At 40.5% G+C, this 24,676-nt stretch overlaps 1 protein-coding gene across 1 annotated transcript; it reads left to right on the forward strand.

Moving 5' to 3' along the window:
* Window positions 1-916: 916 nt before the first annotated feature.
* Window positions 917-22,757, forward strand: LOC149441394 (solute carrier family 22 member 20-like). Its single transcript, XM_089657403.1, has 11 exons — window positions 917-1,007; window positions 2,027-2,420; window positions 4,139-4,242; window positions 7,791-7,945; window positions 9,498-9,666; window positions 11,825-11,948; window positions 13,370-13,485; window positions 16,115-16,329; window positions 19,313-19,421; window positions 21,277-21,483; window positions 22,733-22,757. Exons 2-11 carry the CDS (start codon window positions 2,037-2,039, stop codon window positions 22,755-22,757), a joined length of 1,608 nt encoding a protein of 535 aa, XP_089513529.1. The 5' UTR covers window positions 917-1,007; window positions 2,027-2,036.
* Window positions 22,758-24,676: the final 1,919 nt, after the last annotated feature.

Consider the following 24,676-nt stretch of genomic DNA (forward strand, 5'->3'; position numbering starts at 1 on the left):
TTTTTTATGCTTTCTTTCCTTTATTTTCTGTTGGTGATCCAGCCAGTAAGTCTGTTGCTTTTCAAAAGAACAAGCTCTCTTCCAGATGTATCAGTTTACAGGGATGAGACAAACCATTTAATGCTGACGGGTCTGCTTACAATGGTCTGATTTTATTTATTCATGTAAAACCTATATCCTAAGAGTAAAAAAACTGATTGCTATAAGAGATTATAAAGTGTAAGCTGGCATTCCAGTTTTTTAGTGTATTTAAATCTGCTAGTACATTTAACACTACCATCCCCCCCAGACTGGGTTATGATTAAGCATGAGATTGTGTGAAACGCGTTAACAGGTCCTGTATTCATGTCCTGGTGTTTTGTGTGTCCTATGGATCAATAAATACACACTATATTCATGTATCTTCCTCCTATTGTATTCCCCCCCCCCCCCAAACTGACAATGCTGCTGTCCAAAGTTGCCTCTTGTGCTCCTTCATCCAGAGTGGGGACACCCTAATATAGGAGGTGTGTTACTGGACAGATCACCAGGTGAAAACAGATAGAACAAGAAAGGAAAGCTAATGCAGCCACCACAACTAATGATTGGTAAGCTGCAATATATTACATTTATGGTTTAAAGTATCTTAACTTATGTAGTTTCTTCTCTTCTTTCTCCTAAACTGTCTGGATGTTAAAAAGTTTCCAATCTCCTTTTTTATTCCTTTAATCTCTGGCAGACATACTGTTCTAAAGTTATGCAGGAATCTCCTAAGAAACTGAATTAAAAAGAATCTGACGAAATCTGAAGGTTAAAACTATTGAACCACGTAATGAAACATCCAAGAACAAAGGTGAGTTATTAACCTATGTGGGCTTGGCCTCCAAGGTGTGAACTGTATATAAGGGATCAGGATATTGTTAGACTTCGTCAGACACACAGTCCTCCACTGGAAACCCAAAGACGGGAGGGGATCCAGCCATTCTGACATCATCAAATTCTCAACAAAACACCAGATAACTCATCAGGTGACCGTACATTAACTGTAAAGTGAATTGTGGCAAGAAGTAAATGGCATTAGGCATCCTCATAGGTGGCATCACCTGTAACCTATTCAGGGTGCACATCATGTATCATTGATGAAATCTATTGCTTTAGTGAGTTGACGGTAGAACAGAGTAGAATCTTTCAATGGGGACACTTGTTCTGGTGTTAACTATCTAAAAGGGGATTTCTATATATTTGGAGAAATTCCTTTTACTTTCTCTTGTATCTATGGGACAAAATGCGAATTTAGTTCTCCACAGAGGGTTGCAGCTGGCAAAATAATAACTGAATAGGGGGTTTTAACCATTATCCTTGCTATCCATAACAAAAAGATAAAATAGGTAAGGGTCTATAAATCTGGAACATAGCTAGATATCTTCTCTGCATAGAGGTTGAGGTCTAAAGGCTGGATTGTTGACAGGCTCAGGTATGTGTTTACTGTGGTAGTGGTGGGGTTAATACTTAGTGGGGTGTTTTTTCTATTTTAATGCAGGGAATGCATTAGGATACAAAAAAAAAAACATTAACTATTTTACATTTACATGATCCTGCCAGAGATCCAGTGATGTGCTGCAGTTATTTCTCCCTTTCTCTTCTTACAGGGACTCAGGCAGCAGCAGGAGCCATTGGCTCCTGCTGCTGTCAATCAAATGGTGTGAGGAGGGATTGGGGGTGGGTCCAAGCCGCACTGTCTGTGTCAATACACAGGCAGTGGAGCTTGGGAGCGAGCCCACAGGTGTGCCCCCTTAGCAAGCTGCTTGCTACAGGGGCACTTAGAGAGGGGGAGGAACCAGGAGTGCTGGCTGGAGACCCCAGCAGAGGAGGATCAGGGATGCTTTCTGCAAAACCATTGCACAGAGCAGTTAAGTATAGCGTTAGTTTTCTTTGTTTTTTAAGATAATTAAAAAAAATATATAAACTTTATAATCAATAACATACATTCAGTATTTGAAGAAAACTGTCTTGCTTATTATTCTCGCATTTCCTCTTTACAATATAGATTTGGCAACATGGCATTTGCAGATCTTCTTGATCGACTGGGTGGGGTTGGTACATTTCAGATTGTGCACAGTATATTTCTGGCATTTCCCGTCCTCATGGTGGCAACTCACAACTTTCTACAGAACTTCACCGCAGCTTTCCCAGCTCACCATTGTGAACCAAAACCCGGAATAAATGGCACTGAGAGTTTAACTTACCATGAATTGTTAAGGATAACTGTGCCCAATGATCAGAAGGGCCAGCCAGAGAAATGCAGGAGATTTACTGAACCCCAGTGGAGCTTTCTTCATCCCAATGCCACCCTGCCAAATGTCACAGGAATAGAAACAGAGTCTTGTGTTGATGGATGGGTGTATGACAAAAGTGTTATCCGGTCATCAATCATCACAGAGGTGAGTCACTGGTGCCATCATAACCTTCCTATTTCATGTAAATTTGTACACCTAAAATATCTGTTAATGTATGATCTCTGTTGGTCCTTGTCAGCTATTGTCCTAGTTCTGATCACCTACTGTCACAAAATATGCATGGGCAGCACAGTGGGTAAATGGTTAGCACTTCCGCCTGGCAGCACTAGGGTCGTTGGTTCAAATCCCAGCCATGGCACCACCTGCCTGGAGTCTGCCTTTTCCCCCTGTACCTGCATGGGTTTCCTCTGGGTACTCTGGTTTCTTCCCACACTCCAAAGACATGCTGGTAAGTTAATTGCATGTTGTCTAAATTGGCCCTAGTATATGAATAGGGACCTTAGACCCCTTGAAGGTTAGGGACTGATGTGAATGTATAACATATATGTAAAGCGCTGCGTAAATTGACAGCGCTGTATAAGTACCTGAAATAAATACATTTACATATATGGGGTTTAGGAAAAAGAATGTGTCTGTCTAGTCACCACAGTAGTGGGCAAATTTACCTGTTGAAAAGCTTAATCTTATAGGAGCCGTGGTTGCAATATGCCTTTCCCACACTCTCCCCGGCTAGTCTGGGGATGTAATGGCGTTCGGTATTGGCGCTCTTGGACCCCTGCTCTTTGCCCCTCCTTTTTTTTATTTTTTTCCTCTTTCTTTTCTTCCCCTCTTTCTTCTTTTTTCATTCTCTCTCTGTTTTGGTGTGACTGGACTGCTGCATTTAGTTGTTATAGTCAGTTACAGTAATGTTTTGTAACTTATGTGCCATTGATAGCCTCTGCGTGGGCGTACCTTTTGCCCTGTTGCCATTAGAGCACCGTTTTTCCTCTTTTTTTTTTAAAACACGTGGGCGTGTTTTATTGCCTCTCTTTTATACTGTTTAAAAATTAATAAAAACCATTGAAATAGAAAAGCTTAATCTGTTGACAGTGTGAAATGATCCGAGCCATCATATCATATCCTGTGAATATGTGAACTCCAAAGACATGCCGGTAGGTTAATTGGCCCTAGTATGTGTATCAATGTGAGTTAGGGAGGGACCTTAGATTGTACGCCCCTTGAGGGTTAGGGACTGATGTGAATGTGACGGTGCTATATAAGTACTTAAAATAAATAAAAATAAATTCCATAGCGTTCCCCTGCCGGCTGCCTTTAGTGCTGTTAGGAGATGTTAGTCTTTAAGCCTTAACACAAGTCGACTTGAGCATTCTGTCATGATTTTGTTAACATTGACTGCTCAAGCCCTGAGGCAGGGGGAGGCATTTTCCCCTGAAATGCATTAGCTGTATTTGATACTCTTAACCATTAAAAGTCCTTCAAGCAGGGGCGGACTGACAACTCATGGGGCCCCCGAGCAATAGGGGATCATGGGGCCCCTGTGCCCTTGCCCAAACTCAAAAAAGCCTATGAAAAAGGTACCAAGGGCATCTCATGGGGCCCCCTACTGACCCCGGGCCCTTGGGCAGTGCCCGAGTTTCCAAATGGTCAGTCCGCCCCTGCCTTCAAGTGAGATGAACTTTTGTACCAGGCAATCTTCAGTACAAATCCAGGAACCTACAAAAATGATGGGTGTAATGTAAGGGGCTCAGAACACCAAAGTTTATAAAGGCTGAAATTTATTTAGATCTAACTAACTTTGTTTAGATGTATTTAGCTCTGACTGGCAGTTATACGAGGATTTAAATGTATCCTTTCCATTTCAGTGGGATCTGATATGTGACCTGCGTCCCATGAAGCAGATGGCACAGTCTGTGTACATGGTTGGCGTTTTGCTGGGCGGAGCAATTTTTGGAGGCCTTTCAGACAGGTAGGATTTACTTCTTTGTAGCAAGTTTCATTTATTTCCATTTTACCATCAGTTATAGTTATTAAACTTTTTTAGAATTGTAGTTATTATAATCTGTTATGGAACCACAGTTTACCGGGGAGTCCATACTACAGAAGCACTTGGACTAGGTTAACCCAGTCTTGCATATTCTGTACTTGCACATCCAGTAAATGGTATTTTACCTCCCCAGAGATAGTGGTCAAGTAAAGTGATACTAAACACAGACTGTTTAATTTACATTATCCATTCTCTTTATGTATGTGAATGATGGCACTGCAATTATTTCAATTAAAAAAAAAAAAAGATATATATATATATATATTTTTCCTAATTAATATACAGCTGTCACATGACCCAGCTCTTTCCCAACTTGTCTGCAGGGAAACAGTGGCAGGAGGAGCTTCTAGTCCTCTGCTACTGGTCACATCACAATAGTTGATATCATTTAACTGTTTTAAATTGTCATACAAATATATAATTGAAATCAAATCTATTATTTTTTATCAATCACATGGTATAGGCATATTTCAGCCAGTCACAGGCTGTGTCATGCCCCTCGATTCTGTGTTTTAGAATAACAAGGATGTGAAGCCTCCATCAATCAAGACATAATATCCCACCTCTATTGTGTTTAGCTGGTTAGTGGGCATCGAGGAGTAGAGAGAGAAAGGGCCATCATTTACCAGTGTGTATATGCCCACATTTGTGACTCTGTAGTCACATGGGCTGCTCAGACGTGATCAAAGAGGAAACAAACAGCTTAGAAATACAGTGAAAACTGAGCATGTGCAATAGCTGCCTACACTTCTCTGCAAAATCCCCAACTGTAGTGAGGACATGGACAGAAAGGGGAGATAGAGAATAGTGGTATCAACCAGTCTTTTTGCAGAAAATAGCATTTGCTGATAGTTTTTAATTATGTGGGTTTAAATACACTTTAAGGCTAGATCAATAAGCCCAGGGCCATATCCAGGACCTCCATCTCTATAATATATGGTTGCCCAATGAAATAGTTACATGCCTTCATTCATGTATTTATATGTAAAGTATTCAAATTTAAAGTATTACTAAACCCAGGACCCTGCACTAGCTCTGGTCTCCCACAGTACACAGAACATGGAAATGCAATTATTTTAGTAAATATAAACTGCTAAATAACTTTTCTCATCAGCAGTATATACACTCAGGTCCATAAATATTGGGACATTGACACAATTCTAACATTTTTGGCTCTATACACCACCACAATGGATTTGAAATGAAGCGAACAAGATGTGCTTTAACAGCAGACTGTCAGCATTCATTTACATCCAAATCAGGTGAACGGTGTAGGAATTACAACAGTTTGCATATGTGCCTCCCACTTGTTAAGGGACCAAAAGTAATGGGATAGAATAATAATCATAAATCAAACTTTCACTTTTTAATACTTGGTTGCAAATCCTTTGCAGTCAATTACAGCCTGAAGTCTGGAACGCATAGACATCACCAGACGCTGGGTTTCCCTGGTGATGCTCTGCCAGGCCTCTACTGCAACTGTCTTCAGTTCCTGCTTGTTCTTGGGGTATTTTCCCTTCAGTTTTGTCTTCAGCAAGTGAAATGCATGTTCAATCGGATTCAGGTCAGGTGACTGACTTGACCATTGCATAACATTCCACTTCTTTCCCTTAAAAAACTCTTTGGTTGCTTTTGCAGTATACTTTGGGTCATTGTCCATCTGCACTGTGAAGCGGCGTCCAATGAGTTCTGAAGCATTTGGCTGAATGTGAGCAGGTAATATTGCCCAAAACACTTCAGAATTCATCCTGCTGCTTTTGTCAGCAGTCACATCATCAATAAATACAAGAGATCCAGTTCCATTGGCAGCCATACATGCCCACGCCTTGACACTATCACCACCATGCTTCACTGATGAGGTGGTATGCTTAGGATCATGAGCAGTTCCTTTCCTTCTCCATACTCTTCTCTTCCCATCACTCTGGTACAAGTTGATCTTGGTCTCATCTGTCCATAGAATGTTGTTCCAGAACTGTGAAGGCTTTTTTAGATGTCATTTGGCAAACTCTAATCTGGCCTTCCTGTTTTTGAGGCTCACCAATGGTTTACATCTTGTGGCGAACCCTCTGTATTCACTCTGGTGAAGTCTTCTCTCGATTGTTGACTTTAACACACATACACCTACCTCCTGGAGAGTGTTCTTGATCTGGCCAACTGTTGTGAAGGGTGTTTTCTTCACCAGGGAAAGAATTCTTCGGTCATCCACCACAGTTGTTCTCCGTGGTCTTCCGGGTCTTTTGATGTTGCTGAGCTCACCGGTGCATTCCTTCTTTTTAAGAATGTTCCAAACAGTTGTTTTGGCCACGCCTAATGTTTTTGCTATCTCTCTGATGGGTTTGTTTTGTTTTTTCAGCCTAATGATGGCTTTCTTCACTGATAGTGACAGCTCTTTGGATCTCATCTTGAGAGTTGATAGCAACAGATTTCAAATGCAAATAGCACACTTGAAATGAACTCTGGACCTTTTATCTGCTCATTGTAATTGGGATAATGAGGGAATAACACACACCTGGCCATGGAACAGCTGAGAAGCCAATTGTCCCATTACTTTTGGTCCCTTAATAAGTGGGAGGCACATATGCAACCTGTTGTAATTCCTACACCGTTCACCTGATTTGGATGTAAATACTCAAATTAAAGCTGACAGTCTGCAGTTAAGGCACATCTTGTTTGTTTCATTTCAAATCCATTGTGGTGGTTTATAGAGCCAAAAATGTTAGAATTGTGTCGATGTCCCAATATTTATGGACCTGACTGTAGCAGTCTTGTGACTTCTATCAGTGTCCGGCAAAGCACTGGTTACAGCTTGTAGGAGGAGTTTTCATTCTCCTGTAGGAGAATGCAGAACCCCTGACCTCTGTCTGGAGAGTGCTGATTGGCCCAGTCCTGATCACATGCACTCTCCCAAGAAAAAAAAAAACACTCTATAGTAATACACACCAAACTAAGCATGTGCAGCTAGCCTCCGAGCCTCTTTTCTATCAGGAGATATTTAGGAGACACTGGAAGAAGGGGAGGCGCAGAGAAGTCAGGATCAAACATCCTTTTTACACAATGCAGAGGATTAACCCCTTAGGTTCCACATTGAGTATAACAAGCATGCTGTACTGCATATACAGACTGATTTTACTGTTGTGGGTTTGGTAACACTTTAATACATAACAAGAAATTAGCATCTCCACAATAATTTATTGGAAGATATTCTACACCTCTATTTTCCTTCTCGCAAATGTCACAAATTAAATTTTAAAGATGAAAATAAAAAAAAATCATTATAAAACTACATTAACATTAAAATCAAATAATTTGTGCAAATTCAATGACTTTATCATCTGTAAAGTGGATGTTTGCTAACAAGGCAACCTGTACTTTCTGAGATAAAGGCCTGTGTAATTTGTTGCCCTGAACCCCATTTGGAATGATACCTATCACTGCCTACATTAAAAAGTGAATGGTCTGTTTGGCTGCAGGTTCGGTCGTCGGACAATCCTCATCTGGTCATACATGCAGATGTCAGTAGCCGGTTCTCTTGTTGCTTTCCTGCCTAACTTCCCATGCTATGTATTCTTCAGACTTATTAGTGGAATGACTTTCTCCAGCGTCTTACTTAACACACTCTGCCTAAGTGAGTTTCCATCATTCATGTGAAATGTTTTCCATACATGTTTTGATACTTTTGCAATTCATTATAGAGTAAATCATTTTAATTCAAGGAGCAGAACTGCAAAAACAGCACAAAGCAATTCTGTACAGTACAGCCAGTGGTGTATTTAGGTTTTGTGCTGCACTAGGCAACACAAAAATCGGCGCCCCCCGCAGAGAGAACCTGACATTGACCACCAACACCCCTGCCTCCCACCCAAGAGAGCCTTCCACTACCACTGCCCCCCATGCATCAGCCACCATCCCCCATGGTGAGAGAGAGAAAGACACTTACCTTCACAGCTGTGGACATCCCTGGGAACAAAAGTTGGGCTATGCATACACTATCATGAAACCCGCAGCCTCTCTTGGAACCCACCAGGTCCCCATGCCGCGTGTGTCCCTTCTTCCGTGGGGCAGTGCTGCCCCCCTGAAAAATGCCGCCTTAGGCAAATGCCTTGTTTGCCTTGTGGTAAATACAACCCTGAGTACAGAAGCATGCAAACATAAATTATTCGATAATTCAGTACTAGTCTGGACATGCAAGTAGCCCATATCACTGCACGTAACCAAAATTTCCTGTGCCAAACAGAACAACAAAGCTCATGAGCTGTTATCATGATGACTCGGTAAAGTATTTGAGGCCATGCAGATTACGTAGGCTATAGAATATTTTAGTGAATAAATATTGATAAGTAGACCAGTACCAGGACAGGTCTATCCAGCGCCCAGGGAAAGGATGCAGAACTGCACCCCCTCCCCACTATTAATGCATGTTGTGGAAATTATGCACCACCCTACATTCATTCTCTGCTTCCTTGCTCTGGGCAGCTGCCCCTCCTGCCCACCCCTTGTCCGGGCCCTGAAGTAGACCACAAAGCTCATACCAGCCCACAGAACCTTCCACATACACCAGAATGATTGTCATATGCCAGATATTATATTGTTGTATATACTCACATCAGGGGATATTTGTTAAACAATCTTCAAATACGTAGGATTGCATTAGTGGAAAACCTCATATATTGCTATAAACCAACTCACTGCTCTATATTGTAACAACTTATAGTCATGTATTGATGAATGCAGAAAGGCCTGGATTCTTTCTTAGATACACAGAATATAACTGGATACTAACATTTATAGGTAAAGTTGATCCAGGGAATATCCGATTGCCTCTCGGGGGATCAGGAAGGAATGTTTTTCCCTGCAGGAGCAAATTGGATCATGCTTTGCTGGGTTTTTTTTGCCTTCCTCTGGATCAACTGTGGGTATAGGATTATAACTTTTTTTTTAGGTTGAACTGGATGGACTTTTGTCTTTTTTCAGCCAGACTAACTATGTAACTATTTATCAAGCTATGTACAGATGAAAAGATTTAAACAACTAACAATTAACTGATACTTTAACCAACATAAAATATTTCAATTAACACAAAGCAGCATAGGACTTATAAATTTATGTTAGATTGGTCAAAGCTGATGCCCTAGGTTACATGAACACATATACCTATACCCATTCTCTCTATTTGACAGTGCTGGAATGGATGCCAGTCAAAGGACGTACTCTCGCTGGCACATTCGTCGGATACGTTTTCACTTCTGGTCAAATGGTGCTAGCAGGACTGGCATATGCTATTCGTGACTGGCGCTGGCTGCAGTTTTCTGTCACCGCTCCTTTTTACGTTTTCTTCATATATTCATGGTGGGTATTAATGTTCCATTAGCTCTACGATATATGTTAAAGCGGAGTAGAAAAGTGCTTGGAATAATTGATTTTGGATCTTTATGACCCTTTGGACATAGGTGGGGTAATTATTGCAATAGTAATTGATCTGACTGTTATGGAGTATGGGGTCAGGGGTAACATTGACAGGTCCTATGGGGTGATTAACAAATGTAATTGTCCTTGTGCTGTATTCCTGGAGCCAGGTAGGATGGTAACCAGGTAACATAAGGGTGGACTCTGAGGGGTCAATTTACTAATGGCAAACAGTCTGTTCACTTTGCAGAGGAAGCTGCAAGTTGCAAGGGAATTTTCCTCCAAGCTTAGTGAATGCAAAAATGCTATTTTTGTATTTTCCTGTCCTGTGAATGGGTATCCTTTGCAAAGTGAAATTTCACCGCATTCACTAATCTCTGAGGAAAATTCTCTTCCAAAGTGCAACTTCCCTTGCAAAGTAAACATCCTATTTGCAAGGGAATTTTCCTCCAAGCTTAGTGCATGCAAAAATGCTATTTTTGTTTCCTGCCATGTGATTAGGTATCCTTTGCAAAGTGAAAGTTCACCACATTCACTAAGCTCTGGGGAAAATTCCCTTCCAAAGTGCAACTTCCCTAGCTAAGTAATAATCCTATTTGCTTTTTGTAAATCAAATCCTTTTGTCACTGAATCTGAGTCTGTTTTTGCCAACTGGCAAAGGGGATTTAGAGGAACCTTTTTGTTTCAATAATCAGTCACAGAGATGATCTACATGATCTACATATACACCAGAGCTCAAAGTGAGTGCCACTGATCATCAATGTAAAAGGGGCCTATAGAGGGCCTCTCCACTGCCTTACCGCCAATTTAAAGAGGGGCTTTTACCCAGATAAACACACTGCTGATCAATAATGTTACAAGGAACCTTTTCACCAGGGGCAGACTGACAACTCATGGGGGATCATGGGGCCCCTGTGTCCCCTGTGTCCTTGCCCAAACTCAAAAAAACCTATGAAAAAGGTAACGGGCATCTCATGGTGCCCTCTACTGACCCCGGGCCCTCGGGCAGTGCCCGAGTTTCCAAATGGTCAGTCCGCCCCTGCTTTTCACTGCCATACCACAATGCAGAGAGGGTATATTGTAATGAGGACTTTTATAAAGGACCATTTACACTATACCAGTGGTGGCAATACAGTGGCCTGCAATAAGAAGGGGTGCAATATTGGCTGATAGCCACCATTGAATTGGATGTGCTGTTCTAGTCAAGTAACAGCCTAGATTCTGCACAGAGGAGAAAGCATTTCCTCAGTCTTCTCTCCTCCAGTGATCATGCTATAACATTGTAACTTTTTACCAAATCACAAGCTGAGAGATCTAATTTGTCTAAGACAACATGCGAAAAAAGATCTGCAAAGAGATGATTGTGTCACCTCTGAGCCAACATCAAAGGTCAAGAAATAGAAACTGACACACTAGCAGTGCTCTCTGAAGAGCGATATTTGGATTGCTCTTCAGAGAGCACTTGACATGCATTGTATTGCCTCCTCACCACCGCACTTTAACTGCTTGATCCCTGAGGTAGCATGCCACAACCGTGTGCATTGCATTCACTTGAATGAGTTCAATCTGCCAAAAACAAGAGAGGGTATAATTCTTGCCACCACAGTGTGTATATACCCCCAGCTGCTGCCTTTGAAGCTAAAAGGGATCGCAGTTGGGGGGAAGTAAAAGTGTGGCTCAACCATGGGATTTTACCTCCCCTTAACAAAATGTAGTTATCATGCATGCAATTAGCATTAAATAGTATGTCTGGTGCTAGGTCCCACTTAACATGATTATAGTAACATGGTTCTGTATGCCCTAATATGTGTGCCCTAAAGGTAACAGGTGAACCAGTAAGATGTCTCCCTGTCATTGCTATTTCTCTAGTGTTAGAGATTCAGCAGTATTCTGGCCTCTGTAGATAAATCAGAGGCATTTCTGTGGTTCTGTTGCCAGTAAGGTGTCACCAGTGGCAAAATTATGACAAGTCTTAGTTAAGTTCACCATTATCAACATTTCTGAAAAAATAGTTCTTTAATCTGATGTACAGTATATATGCATGAATGAAGTATCACTACAAGTGCTTAGAACTGATGGCTTCTATGTGTGTTGTATGAAGGTTCCTGCAGGAGTCTGGTCGCTGGCTTATTTTAAATGGGAAGACAGACCAAGCACTGACTAATCTTCGACGTGTGGCAAGAATGAATGGCAAGCTTGAAGAGGGACTTAAGATGACTAAAGATGTGAGTTTGGAATCACAAAGACAATGCTGGATAATAAATGGTTGAGGAAATTGCAGGGCTTTAATTAAAAGCTATGCTGTTATATGTTGTATGAAGTCATACAATCATCTACATGCAGTACAATAATAACAACACTAAGCTGTATAGTTATTATTCCTTTTGTCAAAAACCATGTTTTTTTTTTTACAAATTAAAATTCAAAAAGTGCATATAAGCCTGTAGAGAAAAAGAAGCGTGTTTCCTGAATTACAATCTGATTTCTAGTAGCAGCCCCTGCTACCTCTCCCTCTTCCATTCTTATGCTGAGTCTACTTACAAATGTCCATAGTTGGCCATAGAAGTACAAAGAAAATATAGACACAGTTTTTGAATGTTGTGTTCCCCTCCATACACTTCTGTCTTAGGCACCAGTAAATATATGACTGATGGTAAATATGGTCTTTGCCAATAGGCAAATATACACTTGTTATGAGTATTATAATCAATGATGACCAGTGTGACAGTAAAAGAGAAAGGAAACATCATAAAAAAGAAATAGAGAATAGTGAATACTTCAATGAAGAAACAAAATGGATGGTATAACAAATAACAAATGAAAATATATAAGTCCTCTAAATATCATAATAGTCCCAAGAATAGTGATGTGATCAAATCAACAAAATGTAGTGACTTCTGTGATTTCCGCGCTGCACCTCCACCATAATGCACTCACCAGAAGTAAGTAGCAAGCAAGCCCAGAGCGGAATGACACTAAAGGGTGTTCCTGCTTGTTCCTCCTGCCGGTGACCCGGTTGAAGGTGTGTTCTTTCCAGAAGCCAGTGATACACCAAATGAACAATCAAAGGTAGAGTAGCCAAGCCTCCATCTCCAGCCCACGGTGAACCAAGGAAAGGGATTCCTCCTAGAGGGCAAGCTCATAGACCTAGGTGGATCCCTTTAAGAACGTGCATGAGCACGAAACGTGTCACAGAGGAGCCTATGTGCTGATGTCACGCCGATACATCCACATGATGGTCCAGTGACCATCTTTGTAAGTGGTTTTTATCCATTGATGATTTTATGCTCCATGTGGTTGCTATCTTTTTAATAAAACATACTACACTATATGCTCCAATCCCTTTCCTTGGTACACTGCGGGCTGGAGATGGAGACGTTGTGCTAGCTGCTTTAATTTTTCCTTTTTTTTCTTGCGTTCACCATTTATTCTTTGATTATACAATTGTTATAAGCCTCAGTGAATATTATTATTATTATTATTATTAATATTATACAAGATTTATATAGTGCCAACAGTTTGCTCAGTGATTTACAATATAATGGGAGACAATACAGCAATGATACAGTTCAATACTAGAGGGTTAGGAGGGCCTTGCTCCTTGGAGCTTACAATCTACAGTGAGAGAATATGCTCCTTTTTGTAGGAGATGATTGCGGAGATGCGACATGAAATTTCTAACAGAAAATCTTCTCACACCTTATTGGACCTAGTGCGAACTCCAGGAATGAGACGTATCACGGGGTGTTTGATGATGGTCTGGTGAGTTCTTAGTGATACTCAATTAAAAACAAGTGTTTTTCTGTTGATAGATTATACACAGTTGTTGAGCTGATTACTGAAATTTGGAGAGAAAAAAGAGAAAATTTTGTCCATGTTGGGTATTTGTGATCTCTCTGTAACCTACACTAAGGACTAAGGAGTTAAACCATTGTACTATTGAGCAGGGGGGGGAATGTGACTCGGACTGACCATTTGGAAACTCGGGCACTGCCCGAGGGCCCGGGGTCAGTAGGGGGCCCCATGAGATGCCCCTGGTAGCTTTTTCATAGGCTTTTTTGAGTTTGGGCAAGGACACAAGGGCCCCATGATCCCCTATTGCCCGGGGGCCCCATGAATTGTCAGTCCGCCCCTGGTCTGAGGAAATAGCATTCTGCCCTGTGTAAGCTCCAATTTGTGACTTGAGGCTTAAAGCTTAAACAGGGCCAGCAATCTTAACAGCCAAACAGGAGATAGTGAAGAGAAGGTAAGTATGGCCAGTATTAAAGTGAACTTGTTGCTGTGTTCTATTTTGGCAAAGCACACATTTCTTTTAATGGATTGGGGGTTGTGCGCCTGTTTAATGCTGTTCTATTCACATGCTTGAACGTTCCCTTCAGTCTTCAGTTATAGATAGATCAATGGCAGAATACCTATGTAAAGGTGATGCTTGTTCATTCAGCCCCCATCCACATATATACTTTTTTTTAAGGAACATGGCGTTAACCTGCAACCAGGGGTGGACTGACAACTCATGGGGCCCCCGGCAATAGGGGATCATGGGGCCCCTGTGTCCTTGCCCACACTCAAACCACACCCAAAAAAGCCTATGAAAGGCATCTCATGGGGCCCCCTTCTGACCACGGGCCCTCGGGCAGTGCCCGAGTTCCCAAATGGTCAGTCCGCCCCTGCCTGCAACTGTTTTCAAACCCCTAAAGTGGAACTTTAGTAAGAAACTTGAGTCCTGCTAGATCATTTCTGGCCACTTTTGCAGGTATACCTATGTAACACATTAAAGTGGTTCTAAAGCTTTAAGGTTTTTTACCTTAATGCAATCTATGCACTAAGGTAAAAAACCTTCTGTGTCATAGACTTGCCCCCTTACCCCCCTTATGCTTATCTGACCAATGCAGCGCTGTGCATGAGAGCTGTGCCTCTCTTTGCTTTTTCCCTCCTCACCGGGCAGATCGATAGCAGCGGAAGCGATTGGATCCTGCCAATCAACTCCAGTGACGAGGGAGCATCCGTTGCATCCGTTGCTGTTTGTGTCAACGGATGCAGCAGCAGGGGCTCGGGAGTGAGCCCATATGAGTGCCCCCATGGGAATCGACTTAATATTGGGGGCACCAGCAAAAGAGAAGGAGCCAGCGGGGGGACCCGAGAAGAGGAGGGTCAGGGTGGCTCTGTGCAATTCTATTGCACAGGGCAGGTAAGTATAGACATGTTTTGTTATTTAAAAAAAAAAATTCTTTACAACCACTTTAAAACATAAGTGCCTATACTGTTTACAATCCAGTAATATGCTGGAGTTCATTTACTAAAACTGGAGAGTGCAACATCTGGTGCAGCTGTGCATGGTAGCCAATCAGCTTCTAATCTCAGCTTGCTCAATTAACCTTTGGCAATAAAAAAATGGAAGCTGATTGGTTTTTATGCAGAACTGTACCAGATTTTGCACTCTTCAGAGTAAATCAACCCCACTGTCTAACCCTGCTCTGCACGTGCTCAGTTGCTCTCTATATTTATGCGCTGCCAAATTTTTAGAGGCCAATCTGCTTACAGCCTTAAAGCTGAATTAAACCCTCCTATCGTTTACAGCCAAGGAAGCTGCTTTTGTTTGATCTGCAACTGCCATGGCGCTGCACATGTGATCAGTTATGATACCTGCCTTTGGATGGTTTGACAGTTTGGTTGCGGACACAAGCAAATGTGACAGATAGCAATCCAGGCATGTAACGTTTTTCAAAACCGTTAAAGTGACGGGTTTAGTTTCACTTTATGATTTACTGCTGTACTGGGGCTCTGGGTTTCAGCAAAATGGCAGCCTTCAGCAAGAAGAAACTGGAGCAATGCTGGAGGCAATTTACAGCACTAATTGTGGTAGCAAAATTATTAATGTGGAATGTATGTTCCTTGCTAACGAACATTATTTTTTATCAAGTTGTATATGGGTAAAGTTCAGCTTTAGATGTACGTTTGCTTAATATGATGAAGGCAGTTTCAACATGCTGTTTATTTAAAATTAAAAAGAGATGTTAGAATAGATAGGACTTGAAAAATAATTCACAGAAGTTCAGGAAGGATTTGCAATGATTATAATATAAAGGATTCTGGAATTACATATAAATGGTCATTAGGGTTGAATTACTAAAACTAGAGAGTGCAAAATCTGGTGCAGCTCTGCATAGAAACCAATTAGCTTCCAGGTTTTATTGTCAAAACTTAACTGAAAAAGCTGAAGAAGCTAATTGGCTACCATGCAGAGCTGCACCAGATTTTGCACTCGCCAGTTTTAGTAAATCAACCCAATAGAATATGGTGAGAGAAGATAATATGTATTTGAAATAGAGAATAGTAATGAATGTGTATATGTGCATTCCAGAGTATACATTCCTTGTTTTATTATGTGTAGGTTCTCCACAAGTTTTGCATACTATGGCCTGGCTATGGACCTGCAGAAATTTGGAATCAGTGTCTACCTTGTGCAGTTCTGTTTTGGTGCCATTGATGTCCCAGCCAAGTTTGTGGCAGCCTTAATAATGAGTTATGTAGGACGACGAGTGACACAAGCCACTTTCCTTATCCTTGCTGGTACCATGATCATCATCAATATTTTTGTACCAGTAGGTAAGGCGCTCTAATTCATCATATTGTCTAGTCTAATTTCTGTCCAGTAATTTCTTAACTTTCGGATTTGCACATTGTATATTCAGTAAATGGGCTTCAGTTTGAAGGGGCCAGAATTAGTTTTTACCAGTTTTCCAACTATACTAGTATGGAAACATCAAAGCTGAACTCCAGACTGATATAAAAGACTTGTTGCAGCTCTGTTTTTATGAGTATATATATATTTGTTTATATACAAGAAGAATAAGTACCTGAATTTGACTTGGTATCAACCTCTTACAGTTCACTGTATAGCAGAGCTCAGATTTGGAAAGGGAGGATAAGCAGAAGGAGCCACACATTTGCGCTGCAGTACTCATATGCTAACACAGAACATACTGGATGGGGGAGAGAAGAGAGTAACAGAGGGATCCACTCATCGCTGTGCAGCTTCTACATCACTGTTCATCCACAGACTAGGGGCAGAGACAAGACATAAGTGTAGTATTGAAAAAAATAAGCTTCCCTGCCCTCCCAGACAGAGCTGTACTGTGTGGCAGAACTGTGTAAATCTCAGAAAGAGATGGACAGATATACATTCAGGTCCATAAATATTGGGACATTGACACAATTCTAACATTTTTGGCTCTATACACCACCACAATGGATTTGAAATGAAACGAACAGGATGTGCTTTAACTGCAGACTGTCAGCTTTAATTTGAGGGTATTTACAGCCAAATCAGGTGAACGGTGTAGGAATTACAACAGTTTGCATATGTGCCACCCATTTGTTAAGGGACCAAAAGTAATGGGACAGAATAATAATCATAAATCAAACTTTCACTTTTTAATACTTGGTTGCAAATCCTTTGCAGTCAATTACAGCCTGAAGTCTGGAACGCATAGACATCACCAGACGCTGGGTTTCATCCCTGGGGATGCTCTGCCAGGCCTCTGCAACTATCTTCAGTTCCTGCTTGTTCTTGGGGCATTTTCCCTTCAGTTTTGTCTTCAGCAAGTGACATGCATGCTCAATAGGATTCAGGTCAGGTGATTGACTTGGCCATTGCATAACATTCCACTTCTTTCCCTTAAAAAACTCTTTGGTTGCTTTTGCAGTATGCTTTGGGTCATTGCCCATCTGCACTGTGAAGCGGCGTCCAATGAGTTCTGAAGCATTTGGCTGAATATGAGCAGATAATATTGCCCGAAACACTTCAGAATTCATCCTGCTGCTTTTGTCAGCAGTCACATCATCAATAAATACAAGAGAACCAGTTCCATTGGCAGCCATACATGCCCATGCCATGACACTACCACCACCATGCTTCACTGATGAGGTGCTATGCTTAGGATCATGAGCAGTTCCTTTCTTTCTCCATACTCTTCTCTTCCCATCACTCTGGTACAAGTTGATCTCGTTCTCATCTGTCCATAGGATGTTGTTCCAGAACTGTGAAGGCTTTTTTAGATGTCATTTGGCAAACTCTAATCTGGCCTTCCTGTTTTTGAGGCTCACCAATGGTTTACATCTTGTGGTGAACCCTCTGTATTCACTCTGGTGAAGTCTTCTCTTGATTGTTGACTTTGACACACATACACCTACCTTCTGGAGAGTGTTCTTGATCTGGCCAACTGTTGTGAAGGGTGTTTTCTTCACCAGGGAAAGAATTCTTTGGTCATCCACCCCAGTTGTTTTCCGTGGTCTTCTGGGTCTTTTGGTGTTGCTGAGCTCACCGGTGCGTTCCTTCTTTTTAAGAATGTTCCAAACAGTTGTTTTGGCCACGCCTAATGTTTTTGCTATCTCTCTGATGGGTTTGTTTTGTTTTTTCAGCCTAATGATGGCTTGCTTCACTGATAGTGACAGCTCTTTGGATCTCATCTTGAGAGTTGACAGCAACAGATTCCAAATGCAAATAGCACACTTGAAATGAACTCTGGACCTTTTTATCTGCTCATTGTAATTGGGATAATAAAGGAATAACACACACCTGGCCATGGAACAGCTGAGAAGCCAATTGTCCCATTACTTTTGGTCCCTTAACAAGTGGGAGGCACATATGCAAACTGTTGTAATTCCTACACTGTTCACCTGCTTTGGATGTAAATACCCTCAAATTAAAGCTGACAGTCTGCAGTTAAAGCACATCTTGTTTGTTTCATTTCAAATCCATTGTGGTAGTGTATAGAGCCAAAAATGTTAGAATTGTGTCGATTTCCCAATATTTATGGACCTGACTGTATATGGACAGTTCCCATATATGTATTTCATTTGTGCATTAAGGTGTCCTTTTATAAACCAGTGGTAAATGACCGCTGCTCAGTTCTCTGGCATTCTCAGAGGAGACAGTTCTCCTCTGAATGCCTTTTTATGAAGTGGTGTGGATCGCTTCTCCTAATGAGGAGAGAAGCGATCTACAAACGCTTTGAACACTAGAAAACGGCTGATGTTACTGTAATCTCGTGAGATTACAGTAAGAGATCAGTCAAACACAGTTTACTAAACAGCGGTAAATTATCGCTGCTTCATTTGTGGTTCCCCCGATTCTCCAGCTCTGAACACAGATCGCCAGTGAAGGGCTGACATCGCTCCTTCATATACTGGCCAGCTGTGTGCTGAGATGATCAGAGGAGAACATGTTCTGATCATCTCTGTTTTCTAAACCACTAATGATCTGAGATGAGCAACGATCCTCAGGATAGCCGCTGATCTCAGTTTCATAAAATGACACCTAAGCTGTTTGCCTGGAGCAGGGGTGGACTGACAACTCATGGGGCCACCGGGCAATAGGGGATCATGGGGCCCCTGTGTCCTTGCCCAAACTCAAAAAAGCCTATGAAAAAAGTACCAGGGGCATCTCATGGGGCCCCCTACTGACCCCGGGCCCTCGGGCAGTGCCCTAGTTTCCAAATGGTCAGTCCGCCCCTGGCCTGGAGGTCAGCTTTCAACTCAAAAGTCTTGCAGCAACTGTTTTATTATAATCCTCTTGCTCTTGTTTTAGACATGCGAGTACTGAGAACAGCATTGGCTGCCCTTGGTAAAGGATTCTGTGCCTCGGCCTTCATGTGTGCCTACTTGTATTCTGGAGAACTCTTCCCCACCGAAATACGGTAATTACTGCTTTTAAAAATCTATTATAGAGCTGTTACAGCTAGCTTACAATTTTGTTTTTGTAAAATAAATCATAACCCATGGAAGTTATTATTACAGAAGAAATAACAATTTTTTGGAAAGAAGAAGGATTAGAACTTCTGTAAAAAAAAATGTTTTTTTTTTTTGCAATGTCCCACTTGATAAATTTCCCTTACTTCCTGTTCCACTAAAAGAGGTCATGGCACAGGAAACACCCTTTAACTACATGCCGCCCAGCCACTGTATAAATACGGCGGCGCGGCTAGGCAAAAGCATGTTTTAAAACGTGTGTTTTGTAAACAGGTAGGGTGTGCGCGTGAGGTGCGCCGTCGCCCTACCTGTCCCGCCGATCACAGCTGCGGATGTCAGTCGCCTTGTCACAGCTGGTCATTACCGGCTATGTCCCGGCGATCGGCGGCAATCGCTGACAGAGAGCACAGCTGCAGTAGCTGTGCTTTCTGTCAGTTCCCTGACAACTCCAGGATACGCTGAACGGGACAGAAGAGTTTTTCTCTCCCGATCAGCGGTGTTCCCTGCAGTACACTCCCCCGCTCCCTAGTAAAACACTCCCTTCACACAGATAACCCTTTCCCTGAAAAATAAACTTAACCCCTTCCTCCCCAGTGCCATTAGTACAGTGTCAGTTGGGTTTCTTTTGCACTGATCACTGTATTGGTGTCACTGGGGATGTCAGTGACCCCAAGTCAGTACCCCCCAATGTCAGAATGTCCGCTGCAGTCCCGCCATAAGTCGCTGATCGCCGCCATAAGTCACTGATTGCCGCCATAAGTCGCTGATCGCCGCCATTATTAGTATAAAAAAAACCTAAAAATCCCAGTATCTTTCCCGCCATTTGTAAACGCTATAACTTTCACGTAAACCAATTAATTTACACGTATTGGTTTTTTTTTTTTAGCAAAGACATGTCGCAGAATGCATTTTGGCAGAAATTTATGACTAAATTTGATTTTTTAATTTTTTTTTACTGGACATGTTTTATAGCAAAAAGTCCAAAATATTGTTTTTTTTCCTCAAAATTGTCAGCCTTTTTGTTTATAGCGCAAAAAATAAAAACCACAGAGGCGATAAAATACCACCAAAAAGCTCAATTTGTGGGAAAAAAAAGGATGTAAATTTCATTTATGTACCGTATTGCATGACCGCGCAATTGTCCGTTAAACTAGCGCAGCGCTGTATAGCAAAAAAATGGCGTAAATTGCAGTATCTATACCATAGTTTGTAGACGCTATAACTTCCACACAAAGCAATCAATATACACTTATTGGGATTTTTTTTTACCAAAACCATGTAGCAGAATACATTTTGGCCTAAATTTATAACCAACTTTGAGTTTACTATTTATTTGTTATAGCTGAAAGTAAAAAATATTGTTTTTCTTAAAAATTTTTGGCTTTTTTTGGTTTATAGCGTGAAAAATAAAAAGCGCACAGGTGATCAAATACCACCGAAAGAAAGCTCTATTTGTGTGAAAAAAAGGACGTAAATTTCGTTTGGGTGCAGCATTGCATGACCGCGCAATTATCAGTTGAATTAGTGCAGTGCCGAGTAGCAAAAAGAGGCCTGGTCATTAAGGGGGGTAAATCCTCTGGAGGTCAAGTGGTTAAACATGGTTTATTTCCTGTCTAATGATCTCATGGAAGAAAATCACCAAGTGTCATTTTGGTGTCAACTGTTGCCAAAAATTAGAGCTATATGTAAAGTAGTAAGCTGCACAGCAAAGGTATATGCTATAAATGTCAGCTACCTCAAAAGAAAGAATGTAGAAATATCTACATGCAGTGCATAATGCTTCAGATTTCTTATGTATTACAGGCAAACTGGCATGGGATTTTCAGATGTCAATGCTAGAGTTGGTTCTGTTGTGGCACCAGTGATTCATTTAATTGGCGATCACATCCCTATCCTACCAGCCATCATCTTTGGTACAGCTCCCATTCTGTCGGGTATTGCTGCTTCATGTTTGCTTACTGAGACCCGCAACCAGCCTCTGACTGATACCATACAAGAGGTGGAGGAAAGGTGAGACATTGGGTGGTTCTCTGGTATTTTGCATATAGTTGGTCCTGCTACTAGCCCATACTATCAATTATTTCAATGACTTTGCCACACTTTTTCAGTAGAGCAATCAAGTCAAGAGAATTAAGACACATGACTATGAAGTCTACCTAAGAGCTTGTGGCAACAGCTGTAAAATACTTTTTTTTTTTTTCACAAATGCAGCTTATTGTGTATATAAAGCCAAAAACGTTTCTAGTTTTGTATAGAGTGGCGAAGGGTTAGACTCCCTGTCTATTTTGTTTTTTGTTGCTCTGTCTCTGATAGGGAGATGCGTCCTATCTATTTGCCCTGGTAACTACTGTCTCAGGGACTGAAAGTGATTAAAATCTCCAATTTATGAGTTGTCACCAGATTAGAAATTGGGAAATCTTACAATGTTTCAGTGACAACTGTTTAAGGCCCTGTTCACACCATCATGTTTTATCACATGGGTTGTAAAGCAAAACAATGCAGGTGTCATAATAAGCAAGGTTATTCAATGAGGCTGTTCAGATTTCTGCTGTGTTGTGCTACACTCTGAAAAATGAGGCATGTCTTAGCCGTGATTCCCAATAGAATAATGAAAACATGTAAACATGCTACAATGTACAAATGTTCAAATGCTTAGAAAGTGGACTAAAGCACATATAGATAGACGAGAACCTAACCTAAGAGGTAATTTCACTTTCACCTCCCATTGTGTCTACAGGACAGGGGGTGAAAGGAAATCTCCACAATAGCATACAGATGGCAAAAAAAATTAAAGACAAATTTAAACCATTCCCTAAAATGAAAACGGTTTTGGCTTTAGTTATACTTTAAACACCTTCAAAGACTCACAATACTAACCAATGCTGTGTTTTTCCATAATTCCCATTGTAAATTTAGAGTCAGTACTGTGCTTCCATGACCAGAGCTATATCCTTCAGAGCCAATGAAACCATCTCTACATTGCTGGGCTTTATATTCTCGAGCTAATTTATTCTACTGATTTGAATGCTATAATATATTAAGATAAGAGCATGGTCCAATAAACTGGGAATGAGCAGGACAAAAAGTAAAAATGGCTCAGCATTTTTTGTTATTTTTTGACATGTATATCAACAGTCTACATTATTTATTATTATTATTATTATTATTATTAGTCTAAATGTGTTCTCTGAATTAAATAACTTAAAATGTAATCAAAACCAGAACTTACTTTTGAAGTTTTCTTTTGAATTTCATTTAGATTAAGCCCTAAAACCTCCATCTAGGAGACCCGCCTCTATCAGTCCTGGTGACTATAGTCACTGGAACATTAAACTATGGAAAAATCTAAAATTACAGTTGTCATAGGAGGTGAGGGATATCCTCCAGTGGGGACATCTGTCCTTACAACAGTTTTATATAAGAGCAGAGTACCCCAAACTTTAGAAAGATCTTCTCCCACTTCCTGGTGTGTCTTTAGAATCAAAGGAAATCTCTCCAATGCAAAACAGCAAAATAAACCCCTGAAAATAAATGTACAGTTTCCTGCTCTATCCAACACTAAAATATGAACCTCTGCTGTTTAGATATACTTTAAAGCAAGGCCACAATATCTACAGTTCTTTTACTTTGCTTGAACAGCCAACAAAAAATCCAAAATGTTACCAATAAGCCATACACAACGTTTGTTAACATGAAATTGGTGGCTGCAGGAGAAGACAAGCAGAATAAAATATATTTTTCTTTTTCAGGAGGTTAAAAAACAATTGGTTAAAGGAAGAAGCATTAAAAATGGAGATTACGCCTCTCGCCCAGAAGCCAGACACCTGCTTTAAGGATGCAATTTGAGCTCCCAAACACTAGAGGAGAAAAGGACAGAATACTGTATATCGTGAGATCACTCTGTTGCACAGAGACTATTACAACAAGGACTTCTGGTTGTTGACCATTAACCACCACTGAATCTGGTATATAGGAGTACAGAATATAACCTGTGTACCTGCCCAGGGTACTGACGACTCTCTAGTAGCATACACTCTGGCACAAAGTATAGTGAACATATCATTTATCATGAAAATTGATTCCCCATATTAATGAAGCGGTGTTCTCTTACAACATTTGTATACCGGTACTTTAAAATTAGTTTTGTTCATTGGTTTTTATTAATAAAAGTGACCTTTTGTTAAATCACTGTTTAGATAAGGAAGATGCAAACCACAGTTTTCATTATTTGCCAAATAAATGTTAAGGATAAGAAACATGTTCTAGAGATAGTAATGCAAGGCAACTATATAAACTGTATATTACTGTCATCATTCAACAATATACAACATATATGAGCTTGATATTAAAAAATACTTTTTATTACAATATTCTATTACCAGTACACATAGGAATCATGTTGAAGCAAGACATGAAGATTAAAATGTTGAAGAGAGAAAAATCAGTTTTATTCACTCATGTCAAACATGATATTTCACAGATATTCATATTATATGAATGCTTATAGATTTTTAGACCAATTTACAATTACTGATATCCTTTTTGAGATTGGCTGTATACAGCAATATCTTTAAAGTCAACTGAAACAACTTTTAGAAAAAGTCTGTTCACTGTCCTGGAATAGTCCTTTAATTTGGGACTCCAATACTTTCTAATGAAAGTGGAATGCTCATTTAATGGATGAATCAAGCCACATAATTTGACTATAGATGATGTTGTAAGACTTTTGTAGCTATCTTTGAATGTAAAGACTAGCTAATCACCATTTTCCTTTGGGTTTGGTAAGTTAAATGTCTGAAAGAAAGAGATGTTTATATTGTATTCCCTTTAACTGTAACTGAACATTCTATATCAGGAAAGAAGGACGTCAAATAGTACATTTTTTTAAAATAATTTTAAAATATGTATATGGTATCCTGAGTGATGTTGTAAATATAAAAGGGACTAATAAAATAAAGGGATTATTTTTGCATGCAAGTTGTCAGATATATTTTTGTAGCAATTTTATTAGTTTGACAAGAGATTTCCAGTCAATAAGACAAGGACTGGCAAATAGGGTTGCTGTTTGTGTTTGGCAAACGTAAATTCATCACAGGCATCACAGATTCAGTTCTGGAAAGCTAGAGTGCACTTCATTTTTGGCAAAAATGTGCTAAAAATCAAACAGCATCCATAATTTTGTGCACATACTAGACATTCTGCA

The sequence above is a fragment of the Staurois parvus genome, unplaced genomic scaffold, assembly GCF_062004578.1.
Source record: "Staurois parvus isolate SC_StPar_1 unplaced genomic scaffold, SC_StPar_1.0 ptg000989l, whole genome shotgun sequence".
Taxonomy (NCBI): Eukaryota; Metazoa; Chordata; class Amphibia; order Anura; family Ranidae; genus Staurois; species Staurois parvus.